At 42.8% G+C, this 16,668-nt stretch overlaps 1 protein-coding gene across 1 annotated transcript; it reads right to left on the bottom strand.

Annotated features, from left to right (window-relative positions):
* Nucleotides 1–15,598: 15,598 nt before the first annotated feature.
* On the bottom strand, nucleotides 15,599–16,389 carry LOC107771543 (21 kDa protein-like). Its single transcript, XM_016590930.2, has one exon. It carries the CDS (start codon nucleotides 16,338–16,340, stop codon nucleotides 15,756–15,758), a length of 585 nt encoding a protein of 194 aa, XP_016446416.1. The 5' UTR covers nucleotides 16,341–16,389; the 3' UTR covers nucleotides 15,599–15,755.
* Between the last annotated feature and the right edge of the window lie 279 nt (nucleotides 16,390–16,668).

Genomic DNA, 16,668 nt, shown 5'->3' with positions numbered 1-16,668 from the left:
TTTTATAGCATGTTGATGTGCTTTTACGTGATTTCTTATCGCTCAACCTCCATTTATTTTTATTATTCACTGAGTTGGAGTACTCACTTTACTCCTTGCACCCTGTGTGCAGATTCAGGCGCTTCAGGTCCCGTTAGTGAGTGTTGATTCTTCCAGTTTAGGCGGATTCAGAAATTCACTAGGTAGCTGCTCGGCGTTCTCAGCCCAGTGCTTCTCCCCCTATCTTATTTTCTCTTGTTTTAGTTCTGTAATAGACTATGTATACTCTTCCTGTTTTTAATCGGTTAGTAGATACTCATGACTGGTGACACCCCGATGTCGGCTATGTCTATTCTGCAATTGTACTGTTTCACCTTATTTTGGGATTATTGTTATGTTAAAGACTTAATTTGTATTATATTAATTTCTTAGAATGAATTGGGAGCATGTCGGCTGGCCTTGTCTTCACGAGAGGCGCCATCACGACCGGGGTCTGGGTTTAGGGTCGTGACACAAAATTTATCGGATTTAAATTCAGTAAAATAATTTAGACTATATTTTAAATATTTTAATCCAAATAAATATTATGGGATAATATAATTGGGTTAATTATATAAGACCAAATATATATAGATTAAATAAATAAGCCTTAATCCATTAGGATAGTCCATTTAGTTGGCTCCAAATGATGGCCCAGTTCTTAAGCCCAAAATGTCTTTTTCCTAGAGGCCCAGTTTGGTGCTACGTGTCACATGACATAAGAGCCAATAGGAGCATGCCATGTGTTAAAATGATAGGGCATGTCAAGACAAATCAAAAGGCCAGTGAAATCGCGCCACGTGTGCAAGTGACATATTTTGGCCAATGAAATGCGGCCATGTCAGACTTCAATTTGATTGGCCGGAAAGACTTTGTTCTTATCATAACTCTTCCCTCCCATAACTACAAATATTGGTCATCATAACCCAGAAAAGACACCAGAAATTATAACAAGAAGGAAGAGAGAGCTCGAGGATCAAACATTGCAGATTTCTCTAAAATCTACAAGCATTCAAGTATTCTAAGGATTAAAAAATCGAGACGAAGATTCAAGAACAAGATACAACCACTTGGCTTAAAAATACGTCAAGATCAAGCTTCAAGCACTTGGATTAAAATAAAATAAAATTCAAAATTAAGCTCAAAGGTTCTTTTATTTACTATTGAAAAGAAGAATCAGAGGATTCAAAGAGATTGTAACACTCATATTGTTTGAAATAAAATACTATGATGGTTGCAGTATTTTCGGTCTTGATTTTAGGTTTTCGACACAATTTTATTGTCTACAAATTCTGGCACGCCCAGTGGGACTATCTCTACCTCTCATCTCAACTTTTCAATCACTAAAGTTCAAGAACATCAAAATGACTTCAAAGAAAATCAACTCCAGATCAATTTCCACCAAGGCTGCTAATTCTAGGTTCTATGTTGACGTGGAAAGTATCCTTGATGTCACCTTTGGAAGCTTTGTACCACTTACGAGGAGCAAAGCAAGCTCATTAGGACAACAATCACCCGAAGTGTCGTCTGCATCAACCTTTGTTTTCGGATCTTCATCCTCAAAAAGAGCAAGATATTCTACAAATACACCTGATGGAGGAAGCGATATTGCTGAACAGATTAAGAAAACTCTAGCTCTAATGGACCTCTCCGGATCCAAGGAACTCTGCTGTGAAGGAGGATGGTGATACTTCAAGTGATGGGTCCTCCCCACTTACACCACATAACGTGATCCAATCAAGGATCAATCTATGTGACAATCCATGCTACTCCCCATAATCCACAACAATCATGCAAGCCATGGTGACAAACATTTCATCTCTGGAGGAGCAGTTGGCAAACTTGACAGAAGTAATCGCTAGCTTGACCAAATGCGTGCAAAATTAAGATGATAGAATTGACAAGATAAGAGACAAGGTGGGAATCTTGATAGAAGAAGAATTCACCCATGCACCTGGCAAGCTCCCAGAATTTCAAGAGATTGATCCTCCCCCACGACAAGTTGCATCCACTAAAGATATTCCCGTCTCTTTGGAAGGTATGATTCTAATCGGTCAACTGAAGGAGTTCATTGAAATAACTATTAAACATAAGTATGAAGTTACTACCAAGTCATCTTTTACATACGCGAAGCCATATACTGTAAGGATCTATATGTTGAAGATGCTTGATGGCTATCAACCTCCAAAGTTTCAACAATTTGATGGCAAAGGCTATCTAAAGCAACACGTGGTGCACTTCGTTGAAATGTGCAACAATGCTGGGACTTATGGAAATTACCTCGTCAAGCAGTTCATTCGCTTGCTAAAAGAATATGTTTTTGATTGGTATACAGACTCGAGGCGGGATCTATTGATAGCTGGGATCAACTAGAGCAAGAGTTCCTCAATCGCTTTTATAGCACAAGGCGCACTGTGAGCATGGTGGAACTTACAAATACTCATCAACGGAAAGGTGAACCAGTTATCGATTTTATCAATCGTTGGAGGAATGCAAGCCTCAATTGCAAAGACATGCTTAGTGAAGCTTTTGGCATAGAGATGTGAATCTAAGGCATTCATTGGGGACTGCGTAGCATCTTGCAAGGTATCAAACCTAGCACATTTGAAGAACTTGCAACTCATGACCATGACATGGAGTTAAGCTGGAAATAAAAGGATGCTCATCGATCTATGAGCCTCGTAAAGGGAGCGACAAGCAAGAAGTCACGAAATGGAGTACGTTTGTAACCAAGTCTGAAAATAAAGAAGCTATGAATGTCAACACATCATCTGTGAAATTCACAACGAAGGTGAGCAAGAAGTAGGTTATAAATCCATATCTTTTCAAGATAATCCAAGTGGAAATTTGACTCTAAAAGAAATGCAAGAGAAGGAGTAGTTATTTCTGGATTCTGATATGCCATCTATTATTTAAGAACTCCTCGAACTAAATCTCATTGAGGTTCCGGAGATGAAGCAACCAAATGAAGTTGGGAAAATGAATGACCCAAATTATGTATATACCATCAACTTGTGAGCCACCCTCTCGAGAAGTGCTTTGTCTTCAAGGACAAAGTTAAAGACTTGGCTCGTGAAAAGAAGATCGTGCTTGAAGATGAAAAAGCGAGCGCAAACTAAGTCTCTATCACCTTTGGCTCATTCGGCCCAGGTGAATTATGTAGTTTTAGAGAAACCAAAAAGGAAGAATTACTGGAGAGCAACAAAGTTGAAGTTGATCAATCTGATGATGATGAAAGTTGGACATTGGTGATTCATCATAGGCGCCACAAAAGGAGCCCACATAAAGAATTGATAGAACAACCAATAAGGAAAATGATGGCAAAAAACACCAAGGAAACAGAATCCAGTTAAGCATTTGAAGGAGGCAAAAGTGAAAGTGCACCACCCTCAAGAGCCACGACATCCAGTAACCTTGGAGGAGTTCTTACCAAGTTGGTTCCGCACGAAGATTCCCCATAATGGTAGTGAGGCCTTTTGTTTCCATGCTGGTGAAGGGGAAGAAAAGAGTGATGACCTACCGTTGGCACCATATTTGGAAAAGCTCATCGAGTCCATTCTTCAAGAAGTTAATGCTTATTCAGGAGTAGCTCGTATACTTGTGTCATTTAGTCATTGGGGTTGTATTATTTTGGTCGTGTTCAGACCATATTATAATTATATTAAATATTATCCCATTTTGAAGTTATTTCTGTCTTTATTTATGCTACGACTCTGTTAATTCAAGGAACCTGGACTATATTATGTTATTTGTGAGTTGCCTTGCTTAGCAAATATGGCTAGGTGCCATCACAACTTAAGATGAATTTTTTTGTCGTGACACGACCCCAAGCTCCTCAACTACCTCTTATTAATAGTAGGAAAATTTTTGTGTAAGCCAAAAGAAAGAAAATTGACAAAGTTATCTCAACAACTATGTAATTACTCCTATATATCTTTGGACAATTAAATTTCACCATCATGTCACCTTGCAACTTCCTATTTGATAGAAGTAAAAATCTTCCGTTTAGATTTTACTTCCAATTGATTAGGGCTCTATTTACCGTGAAAATGGTAATTATAATTAAATTTAATTTTGTGGTTCTAAAAATACGTGATCTATCTTTATGCCGGTTGTTAGGAAATGGATGCTAAGTAAAAGATTAGAAAGCAAGATTATAGCTTGGAAATGATGTGAGTCAAACCGAACGACTAGAGATCTGGGCCTCGAGCTGGCGTAAATGGGGCCTCGAGGTCGAGTCTGATGGCCGGCTTATGGCAATCGAGGGAGGGTTAACAATTCTGAGAGCTACGGTGGTGGCTCTTTATGATCAATGATAAGCAATAAATGAATAACAATAAATAGAACGCAATGAATATAAGCAATAAATGGAAATAATGAGATCAAGAGAATATGTTAGAGAGTAGAGAGAATGTTCTTGTATATTTAATATTGGGTATAAAAGAGCCTACAAAATGACAAGGATCCCCTTTATATATGAGGGGGGATCCAAATATAGTAAAAATGCATTTATTACAAAGACATGGGGCTGGTACAGCCATTTAATGCCATGGTACGAGTTTGGGCTAGCCTAATAGACCTTGTCAGCTCTAGTCACATGCCTTGGGAACCTCACACCGATCCGCCGACGTCACTGATTTACCCTGCCTCAAGGCCGACCGTTGCTTAAGCTACCTCGAAGTAGATTACCGAGAACCCTCGAGGCTAGGACCCCGAGCTAAGCTTCAATCCTTCAGGGGAGGCAGTTCCTTCGAGGCGCCTTGGTGACCGTAAAATAGAACTGCCGATTTTTGTCGTATACATATAGTCCCTGCATTTCCTAGAATAAAATTATAGGAAACGGCTTTAAACTCCTACTCCTTAGGCATTATCATCATGATGTCAGCCTATCAGATCATTAAATGCCATAACCCAAAAGCCGTGCAAGGGTCGCCGTCAGCACGACTATCGAGAAGCCCACGAACTATTTTTTGGTTTGGTTTCTCCGCTGCCCATATGGCTTCTATAAATACCCTAATTGCTTAATAACTCACACTTTGGTGATTCCTTCAAGCTTTCAGAGCCAAATACATCTTCCTCTACACCCCTCTTTCTTTTGCTCTTGGTTTCCTGCCTTCGTTCTCGAGAAAAGAAAACTTTTGGTTTCCATGGCCAGAACCTCCAAGACAGTACCTCAGAAAGATGAGGCTGCCTCTTCATCTCGAACATCCAAGAATAAATCCAAGGGTAAGCCCAAAGTGGCTCCTACCGTCGAACAGTGTACACCCACTGAGTTCAATAGTATGAAGGATTTTTCCATCGAGAGACCTTTATCTAAGCCGGGTCGATGCGAACATATGTCCCGGTTTATCAACATTGTGAAATATATAGACAAAGTGTGGGTGGACTGCCGATGGGGGAAAAAAGTGCTGGTTGAGATCCCTAACCCTAACGAGAGCATAACGGACCATAAGGTCGGTTTTCTTTATGTGTACACATACCCGTTCACCTTGGGCCCTGTCGATTCCTCGGACCCTTCTTCTCCGGCTATAGACCCGGTCATTCTCTACTTCTGTTGTAAATACCAGGTGATACTTGGCCAAATTCACCCCTCTTTCTAGAGGATAGTTTACATGCTTCTCTACTTTTCCAACAAATTCAAGAGTGCTACTTTTACCCTTGATCATCTGATCAAGCTGTATAGCCCCCGTATTTTTCGAGGCTTGATCAAGTTTCACCCTCGATCTTTGAAACCCTTTTTCTCGAGTATCGATGAACACAAGGATCGAGGGTGGATGAGACGGTTTGTCCAAGTAAGGACCTCAAACATTATTCCGGCTGAGTGGATGCCGTTCCCAGAAGAGTGGAACATGAAGCGCAAGTGCCTCTTCTTTGAGTATGCTTTATTCTCTTCTTACTTTCTTCTCAAAAAGCTAACTTTCCCTTTGCTCCTGCAGCTGCCCTTTGGTATCCCGAATTTATTCCGGACATGTTGGGGTGGATTAGGGGATTAAATTCCTCATTCCCCTATCCCGAGGTTCTTGTCCTGCGTTGTCTAAAACACGGTGGGTGGCCAAGAATCATGGTAAACTCCTTCTTGGCACCTCTATCATGTTTTATATTTCCTCTCTATATCTTTCGTGCTGATAAACTTTGATTACTATGTTTGTGCAGTGCAGATGATACCGCCTCCTGTCGGCGAGGGAGGGTTCTCTAAGCCTGATAGGGGAAAGAAGAGGAAAAAGGCACCCGCTGCTGATTCCCTCGTATCAAAGAAACCCAAGTCTCGCAGGCCTCGAGCTGAGGCTGAGGTCTCGTCTTCAGCTTCCAAAGTGGGTTCCGATGATGAGGATGAGGATGACGATAATCCTTTGGTACAAAGGAAGAGGTCGGGGCATAGATTCCTCCCAAGTGTCTGTGTCGAGGGTCTCCAAATCGGGAATGGCTGATTCGACTCGAGCCCATGCTTTAGAGGATCTCTAGGAGGGCGCGGATACGGTCCTTAAGCCCCTTGGACGGATGTGGTGCAACCCCTGCCGAGGAGACCGTTGCTACTGGTTCCAAAGGGCCCAAGCCCGGAGCTTCTTAGGAACAGAATTTTCCCCTTGGCGATATTGACGCCCTGTGTGGCATTAATTTGGTTCCTCGGTTCTCGCTTGGGGAATTCAGGGATGCTCAGGTCTCAAAGGTTACCAACGTGAAGGGTCCTCTTGAGGGGGGAGATAAGCTTGAAAACTTTCTTGATAGCATTGATGATGCCAGTGAGGACATTGATCTCGACGCTCCCAATGCTATCGAGGAAGCAGAGAAGTTCCAGCAGCAGGTGATAGCTTTTTATGTACATTTTTCTAGCCTCAAGTATCTTTCCTCATTTTTCTGACTTTTCTTTTTCGCTGTAGGCTAAGAAGATGTATGATCATGCCTTCTATAGGCACCAAGACGAGCTTTCATGCCGCGGAAAGGAGCTCAAGAAGCTCACCTTGGGACTGAAGGAGTCAGAGGACTCCTCTACCCGAAAGGAGGAGGATTTAAGCGAGCTTCGGGCGAATTTGGAGGGAGTGCTCCGAGAAAAGGCTGGCCTTACTAAGCATGTAACTTGTTATTTATAAATTCGTTCGTCATCCTCACAATTCTATGTTTACTGACTTATATTTTCTTTTGCAGATCGAGTAGAATGATGTTCTCGCGGGGCAACTTCGGAAAGAAGTCACTGCTATGAATATGGAGATCCTCGAGTTGAGGAGGCGAAATGAGGTTGTGACCTCGGAGTTGGCATCGACCTAGGGTTTTCTCCAAAATGCTCAAGAAAAGGTTGATACACTATCTACGGCCAAGTCCGAGGTCAAAGAGAATGTCGCTACATATCTGAGGGACGCCGCCACTACAAATATACTAGCCCGAGAAATATCAGAGGAGGTAGAGCAAAAGCTGACTCGGACTGTCACTTACACTCGTGCAAAGGTGAGGAGGCAAGCCTTAGAGGAAGCCAGTGCTAAAGGTGTCGATCTCTCAGCTGAGATCGAGGAGGCCCGAGATTCGGAGGAAGAATTGGCACTCTTGGTCACTTTGGATGAAAATCCCTGAGATGGTTCAGAGGGTAGTGGCAATGAAGAGTAGGCCTGCATCGCCTTTCATTCTTTTTTTTTTTCTTTTTGTGTATGTATTCCCGGGGAAACAGGTCTTGTAAGGGTGCCCTTTATAAACATATTTTTGGTAATGTAATTTTTTTTGTTTCCAGCCTTGCATTCTTTATTTTTCCGATCATGCGAAATTTTGTTTTTGAATTTTGAAGTCAACTCTTAGGAGTCCATATTTGAGGTCAATTAGGACCCTCGAGATCGGGCACCATCTCTAGATTAGGTCGATAGCTTCTTTGGAGCTGATGCTTATAATAGTAAAAATCCTTAGGGTCTCAATATTTCCCGAGCACCGTGTGACAGATTTATGCGACATGGTAGTGGGGCACCCGAGGTGGTCCCACTAGTACATTTTCCAAAAAAGTGGTGCTAACATGGTCAGACATAGTTGGTCTTCAAGATAGGCGAACAGTCGCCGCTCGCCTCTATATATGCATTCGCTTATTTCTTAACTGGGGATTCTGCTACTCTGGGTAACTATCCCTTTCATAGAACTTTTGTTCTTTGTGCTAGTTCTCTCTTCATTTCAACTCAAAGCCTTCGCCCAAATTTTTATCCTCCTCTTCCTATTTTACCGTAGCCATGGCTGCTACATCAAAATCCATTCATCAAGGAGAGAAGAGTTATGCCTCTTTTTCGTGCTCGGTCGGTGGTGCACCGCCGGTGCCCGGTAAGCTGACCTCGAGGTGCTTTATCTCAAGGAGAGATTTTACGTTGGAGAGACCTCCCAATGTTCAAGGGCATCGAGAGCATGCATCAAGGTTTATCTCCTCAATAGGGGAGGAACATCTCGAGATGGTTAGGAAGGACTGCGGATGGGGAGAAGAAGTGGTAGTGTCGGTACCTTCCTCGGAGGAGAGCATTATGACCCATGTCGAGGGGTTTTTGAATGTGTATACGTATCCCTTTACTTTGGGCCCCCTTGACAGGGTCGTGCTTGAGTTTTGTAGAAGGTATCAAGTTACTCTGGAGTAGGCTCACCCATCCCTTTGGAAGATAGTGCTGATGATAAGAAAACTTTCTAGAGAAGGCCGGGATCGAATTCACCTTAGCCATCTTGTTAGGTTATATCGGCCTCTGTATTACCGGGCTTGATTACTCTACGACGTCGATCCACCTGATCCCTTGCCATTAAAGATAAATAGAATGAGGACCAAGTGTGGATGAGCCGGTTTGTTCGAGCATGGACAACCAATATTATCCCTGGAGAGTTTCTGCCATTTCCTGAGAAATGGAATTTCACACGTAAGTGGTACACTTGTATTTTTATCGCTTTGTCCATAGTGGAGGCGGGCTCCGTAAATATGTTTTTTCATTTCATTTTCTTTAGCAATTCCTTGGTTACCGAACGAGGTTCCTAACCTGGTTGAATGGTTTCATAAGCTGGCAGCTTGCTCGACTTATGATAAGCACAAATGGCGACACCTGTCCAAGGGGAGATGGGAGACCAAGCATCATGGTAGGTGTTTAGTGGCTTGTTTCCTCAGAAAAGGTACTTTCTGTTTAGCGCACTAACTTTGCCGCCGCAAGTGTTGTAGGTTTTTCCGAGATGAGGCCATGTCCCCTGGGGGAGGAGGAGAGATTGCCAGCCTCAGGGTCGAGGATCGATTATAAATGGAAAGAATCTTCGAGGTATGAGGATGCTCACGCCAGGGCGAGTCCTTTTCTGAGGTTCAAAAGAGATGAGTCGGCCGAGCTTCCGGCTTCGGAGGCCTCTATTTTTGAAAAAACATTTCCCGTTCCCGTCGAAGGTACTTCGAGGGATAAGGGTCATTCAGCGCCTCCCTCTTCTCCTAGCAAAGGCACTTCGAGGGAAACTAAGCCATCAGATGTATGCTCGGACTTTGGTGAGGCTCAACGGCTTAGCTTCATGGTAAGCTTTGGTAGCTGGTATAGGCTTCTTTCAGTTTCGCGTCTTTCTTATTGAGCTTTCTTTCGCAGGCCTTTAACAAGCTTAAGTCCGAGCTGCTTCGCCATGAGGCCAAGCTGTGGAAAGCTTTGGATAGGGAAAAATCCCTTAGGTTTCTTTGCACGAAAAAGGAAGATGAGCTGGTATACCTATAGTATGAGGCGGATCGAAGTCGAAACTATGAAAGCCATCTCAAAAGACATGTAACCTACACTTCGTGTCAATGCCTGCTTCCCCTTCTACTTTCGGAGATTAATATTCCGATATTTCAGTTGAAGAACAAAACGGAGGAGCTGGAACGACTTTGGGACGAAGTTGGCTGGGTTAAACGTAAGTGTAACGAGCTAATGGCTCAGGCAGATGCCCAAGTTACGACCAAGAAGGATGTTTTGGCTAAGGCTTCCGCCCTCGAGGTGAAACTCCGGAATGCTCGTGCAAACAATTCTATCCGAGCGAATATGATTACAAGGTTCGAGTTTGAGCTTTTGAAGATGAAGGCCGAAGTTGTGGATGCCCGGGCCGAAGCCATAATGAGTTGCACTAAGGCTGACAAGAAAGTGGCAGTCTATTTGAAGGGCATTGCCGATGCTCGAGCTGAGCTAAGAAGGGCTCTTGACCATGAGAGCAGAAGCAAGGAATATGCTCGGTGCAAATCTCGATGGGAAACCTTTGAGAAGATCCATGCTAGAGGGTTTGACCTCTCAGAAGAGGTGAATCAGGCAAAGGTTGATGAACACGACGCGAGGTACCTTCTGTCTGATGCCGAGGATAGCGAGAAAGAGGCCGACGGGCCATAGTCCACAAGGGGTACATATATTAGGCCTTCTTTTTCTTATTCTGTGTATAGTGCTTTCAAAGAACATTTGTAAATGGAGCTTGTATTTTTTCGCATATATGTATAAAAAGAAACCTCGTTGTTTTATTTTTCATGCATTTCCCTTTGCCTTGATTTTAGCCAGATAAATTGGTCTTCAAGTTAAAAAGGAATCCTTAGATTCGTGGTATGGCCCTGGGGCTCATTGGGTTGGCCCATAGGCTCTTACGCTCTTGGTCAGTGTGACCTTTTAGTATAAGCCGACATTTGAGCTCTTATGTTTTTGCTCTTAGGCATATTTAGTTAACTATTTTCGGGTTCAGTCTCCGAGTTGGGTTTCATCTTGAGCTCATTTGACCCTTAAGTTTTTGAATTAAAGCTGGCCCTTAGGCTCTTATGCGTTCGACCTCTTGTATTGGCTGGCGACAATGACTCTTACGCATTGGGTCGATACGACCTCTTATATAGGATTTATTTTTCCCCCGTTGAGGACTTTTGAAATTGTGTTTGCCTCGCTCTTCGACGGTTCGATAGAAACCTCAAATGTGAGTTATTATATGGTGATGATCGAGCACCTCGGGAGGTTTGGCTCGGTGGTTGAGTATCTTGAAGCCTATAGTTTGGAGCTGACATGGTCGAAGCTCTTTTGCCTATGTCGAGGGTAGCATGTTTAACCGGTTCTTTTCGAAGTATTTTCGAAGTAATTGAAGGCCTATGATTTTATAGCAATGGTCGGGCGTTCTCGAGTCGCGTTAGTTTGGCTGGTACAGCCTTCTGACAATAGTCATTTGTGTTTGGCCGGAGCCTTTCAGTCCCCGAGTGAAGTAGTTTCGGCATCTATATCGAGGGTATGCCTTTTTAGGGGTCTCACAAGTTTGATATATATCTTTAACTTTGAGATCGGGATTATGCTTTTCATAAGGTCTTATAAGTTTTTGCATGCCTTTGAGGTCTTATAGTTTTGGTTACTTAGTACAAGTATGGTTCATGCTTTGTTTGAGGTCTTACAGATATTGTTGTTGCTTCTTATAGATTTTACGAGACCGAGATTGCCCGCATCGGGTCTTACGGCCTCAGATTCTTGATAAGTCAATGGGGGTGGCAATTGGCGGCAGTCCCCGAGTCATCAAAAGTTTCTTGGCTCATGAGCCATTCCTTGTAAAACTTGGTATTGCCTTATCGAGGTTTACAAGTTCGAAGTTCCAACCCGGAGGTTGTGCGACTTCGGGTTGCTGACTCCAGTCCCCGAGTGTTGGAAACATTTTTTGGATCTGGAGCCATTTTTGCAAAAGATACTGAGCTTCTCTGAAACACGAAATGCTTTGATGACAGGGAAGGTATTCCATGATTACTCGGTACAAGTATACACATTTTCATTGTTAAAGGCTCAGTTATTCTATACGGACACGGTTTGTTCGACCGTTTGGCCCGGTATATTATTTTCCTATCGAGACCCCATTCAGCACATCTTGACTTCTCCAAGGAGGTGATTTTCCAGGGGGGCGAGGGGGCGCCCCCCAGTATTCGCGGTTGACTGAAAAGAAACCTAGAATACTTGTTGGGTCTTTATTAGGTATCATATAGATGTTGCCTCATTAAAAACCTTACCGGTAAAACCCTTCTTGGGATAAAAACCCGGTCGAAGGAAAAGAGTGCAACCTATGCTTTTGGAACCTAAGGCATTCGAGTTGGAAAGCTCTTTGTTCGTTTCAATCGGATACCTGCATCCAGGTTAGTATAAAATGCAACTGAGAGGGGGAGATGATCATACCTTAGTGCTGACAGCGCTTCGGACCTCGACATGATTTAATTGTTTATTATGAGGACTCGATTCGGTCCTTCGCTTTGTTTAGTCGGGCATACCTGAGAAAGTAGCTTGTTATTGTTATTTTACTATTTGCTTATCCTTCAGCTCCTTTAATGGTGGAGATATTGGTGTTGGCTCCACATCGTGCACCGTGGACATCCCTTATGCCGCATGATGTTCCCCGTAGGTGGTTTATATCGCATCCTTTGTCGGGAATTTCATCATTTGATAGAGGGTGGATGGTACTGCTCCCGTGCAGTGTATCCATGGTCTTCCAAGCAAGGCTTTGTACCTCATGTCTCCTTCGATGATGTGGAATTTGGCATTCTGGGTTGCGCCGACCACATTGACTAGTAGGGTGGTTTCCCTTTTCATTGTTTCGCTCGCCGTGTTGAACCCGTTGAGGACTCGAGAGGTAGGCATAATTTGGTCAAGTAGCCCGAACTGCTCTTCCACCCTCAACCTGATAATATTGGCCGAGCTATCTGGATCCACAAGTACATGTTTAATTTGAAATGTATTCACAAGAAAAGAAGTTACCAGTGCGTCTGAGATAGAGCCTTGAGTTTGCTTTTCCCTAGTGATGGATATTTTTGTTCTCCTGTCTGTGGGTTCCTACAGAGCACCGATACCTCAAACGATCGTATGGATTACATGTTATGGCCCGTCTATTTCACTCTTTTTGGTTGCCTCTCTTTCCCGAAATTGATTTTTGGCTCGGTCGCTGAAGAATTCCAGGAGGTGACCTTTACTGAGTAGTCGGGCTACCTTTTCCTGGAGTTGCCGGCAATCTTCGGTCCTATGACCGTTCGTGTTGTGAATGGTTACTTTGTGAAGGATATGATTGTACAGGCCTTGGCCACCTAGTGTCTCTGATTTTAATGATAGAAAACATGATATTTGAAATATCGATGTTGAAGTTGTATTCCAACAGGCAGGGTGCCTCCGTCGGCCTTGTGTGACTATCGAACCCAGCTCTGTTGATGAGTTCCTGAGGATTCTGTCCTCGGTCCATCATTCGATCATTTCGGGGTATGTTATGCCTCAGGGCATTTCTTTTATCTTTAGTGTATGGGTGGTACCTTTCTTTAATTGGCTTAGGCTCCTTCGCCAGAAGCCTGCTTGGGTATACCGAGCCCGAGGGGGGTCTTAATTGGTCGTCCTCGACCCTGATCTTCGATTGATATGTTGTGAACATCCGACCAAATCATGACGGGGTATTCAACCAAATCTATTTCAGCTGTTTCGAAGCCACTGAGCATTGTTCATTCAAACTTTGAGTGAAGGCCTACACTGCCCAGTCATCGGAGACTAGTGGTAGTTCTATTCGTTCCATTTGAAAGCGAGACACGAACTCGCACAACATTTCGTTCTCTCTTTGCTTGATTTTGAAGATGTCGGATTTCCTTGTAGGTACTTTGATGGCACCATCATGTGCCTTATTAAAGGATCTGCCAGCATGGCAAATGAATCTATCGAGTGTGGGTCTAGGTTGTGATACCACATCATCGCCCCTTTTGAAAGCATTTCTCCAAACTCTTTCAGCAGGACGGATTTGATCTCGTCGTCCTTTTGGTCATTGCCCTTCACTGCAAAAGTGTAAGCAGTGACGTGTTCGTTGGGGTCCAAGGTTCCATTGTACTTTGGAAGGTTTGGCATCCTGAACTTCTTTGGAATAGGTTTTGGAGCCGCTTCCTGCAGGAACGGCTTCTGTATGAACTTCTTCGAATCCATACCCTTCAGGATCGGGGGTGCACCCGAAATTTGGTCGGCCATGGAATTGTAGGTCTCTACCTTCTTGTCGTTGGCTTCTATTTTTTTCTCGCCCGACTCGATCCTCTTTTTGAGATCCTTGAGCATCTTTACGATGGCAAGGTTGGCTGCCGACCCATTGTTGCTTGACCTTTCTGGTACCTGTTTGGTCTGAGGGGCTGTTCTCGGGGCCGCTGTACTTAGGGTTTTTTGGTGGCTCTACAGCTGAGCGATTGCCAGCTGTTGTGCCTGCAACATCTCAAAAATAACGTGAAGGCTGGTCTCATGTTCCTCTCGAGCTGGGGTTTTTTGGACTTCTTGTTGATCTCCTTGATGTATGCTCCTGTTAGTATAGGAGCTTATGTCGACGTGTTGGGCATTGCGCGAGACCGCATCCACGGGAATTGGTTTTGATGCATTCTCAAGTTTTTGTGGTGGTACACCAACACCTGGAACATCCACACCATTCTTTCCATGGTCCTCAAGATTGTTATTTTCATGTGCGTTTACTGAGTTAGACATTTTGACCTGAAATCAAAGATCTTGGACAAGAAAAAGTGTGAAAGGTAACTTGCGTTATGTAGTTAAACCAGCAAGAAAATAATCACTATTATTTTTAGCCCTACGGTGGGCGCCAAACTGTTTACTGTGAAAATGGTAATTACAATTAAATTTGATTTTGTGGTTCTAAAAATACGTGATCTATCTTTATGCCAGTTGTTAGGCAATGAATGTTAAGTAAAAGATTAGAAAGCAAGATTATAGCTTGGAAACGATGTGATAGTCAAACAGAACGGCTGGAGATCTGGGCCTCGAGCTGGCGTAAATGGGGCCTCGAGGTCGAGTCTGGTGGTCGACTTATAGCAATCGAGGGAGGGTTAACAATTATGAGAGCTACGGTGGTGGCTCTTTATGATCAATAATAAGCAATAAATGAAGAACAATAAATTGAACACAATGAATATAAGCAATAAATGGAAATAATGAGATCAAAAGAATATGTTAGAGAGTAGAGAGAATGTTCTTGTATATTTAATATTGGATATCAGAGAGCCTACAAAATGACAAGGATCCCCTTTATATATGAGGGGGAATCCCAACATAGTATAAATGCATTTATTACAAAGACATGAGGCTGGTACAACCATTTAATGCCATGGTACGAGTTTGGACTAGCCTAATAGACTTTGTCAGCTCTAGTCACATGCCTTGGGAACCTCACACCGATCCACTGCCATCACTGATTTACCTTGCCTCGAGGCCGACCGTTGCTTACACTACCTCGAAGTAGATTACTGAGAACCCTCTAGGCCAGGGCCCCGAGCTAAGCTTCGATCCTTCAGGGGAGGCAGTTCCTTCGAGGCGCCTTGGTGACCGTAAAATCGAACAGTCGATTTTTGCCATATACAGGCTCAACATATTACCGTTTCATTTTACGCGTTCACTATTTTTTTAGAAAATAATTTAATTTTAAAATTATCATTTTACTTTAGTAACATACTTTTATAATTATCAAAATATTATGATTTGTTTAAAAAATAAATTTTACTCTTAATAACTTATTTTTATATTTAAAAAATTAAATTTGTTAAAGACACAAATTCCTTCATACAATTGTCACATAATTAAGTAAATGAAAAACTTGTAGTGACAAATAAGAAGACGAAAAGAAAGTTGTCAAGGAGACAAAAAACCAGTACCCACACGTTCCATATTGTCAACTTTAGTTTCATTCACATTTACAGTTCCCCAAACCAAAACTTTAAGGCAGAAAAACTAAAAATAAGAGGGAAAAATTGCAAAACAACATAAGCTCAAAATGTGAAAGCACGAACTAGCTTAATGCTTTGCAGCAAATTGGTTGATTAATGCAAGTGCATTGCTAGTGACCTGAGTTACATGAGTAACCCGAGCTCTAATAGAAGCTTTGATCCTACCATTCAAAGCCTTTCCAGAGAACCCATCCCCGCAAGTATTTTCATCTGTAAGAGCAGCACTGATCCACGTCTCTATGTTACTCATATGCCACTGAAAATCCTTCCCACGGGCGCTCCCCATATTCTTTAGCTCCTTAACAGATTTGCTTATCCTGTCAATTGTATCACTCATTTGTTCCACACAATCTTTAAGAGCTGCATATTCTCTTGGCTTCAACCCCTTGAATTTACGCAGCTTGTTGACAAATGCTTGTGTGGATTGTGCCCTGGTAAGGCTCACGGACAACGCAGTTTGTGCTAGTTGTTGTGGGCTACGTTTTATGGCTGGTGCGTACCCCGCTAAGGAAGTGACGCATACTACAGGGTAAGTGGTGAATTTACACGAGCTCTTGATGAAACTGGTGGCGACTGGGGCGGAATTCGCCGTGCCGGAGAAGCAAAAAAGAGAGAGCACAGCTGCTAGCAGTATAAGCTTCAGTGCTGCCATTTGTTTTTTTCTCAAGAAATGGATGTTGGGGGATATGACTAAATTGGAGGAAATGGCCTTTGAATTTATACAGACAGATCTGGGATTGGATTATGAAATGGGGCCCAACCAAAGACTGGTGATTTGTTTTATTTTATCAAAGACCAAAGACTGGTGATTGATGATAAAGAAAAGATTCGCCGTGTAGACGTCGGTGTAGCGTGTTTGCATGAGTGATTAGTCTAAAGAAAGACATATTTTGAGAAATGCACTAATCAAGCATTAATTAAGGGGGACGGTTGATTACCGGGATAAGAATATTATAATGAAAGAGAGTTATTTTATATGA

This window comes from Nicotiana tabacum, chromosome 11 (assembly GCF_000715075.1).
Source record: "Nicotiana tabacum cultivar K326 chromosome 11, ASM71507v2, whole genome shotgun sequence".
NCBI lineage: Eukaryota > Viridiplantae > Streptophyta > Magnoliopsida > Solanales > Solanaceae > Nicotiana > Nicotiana tabacum.
Note: the sequence above shows the minus strand (reverse complement) of the source record. Positions and strands in the feature narration are given on the sequence as shown.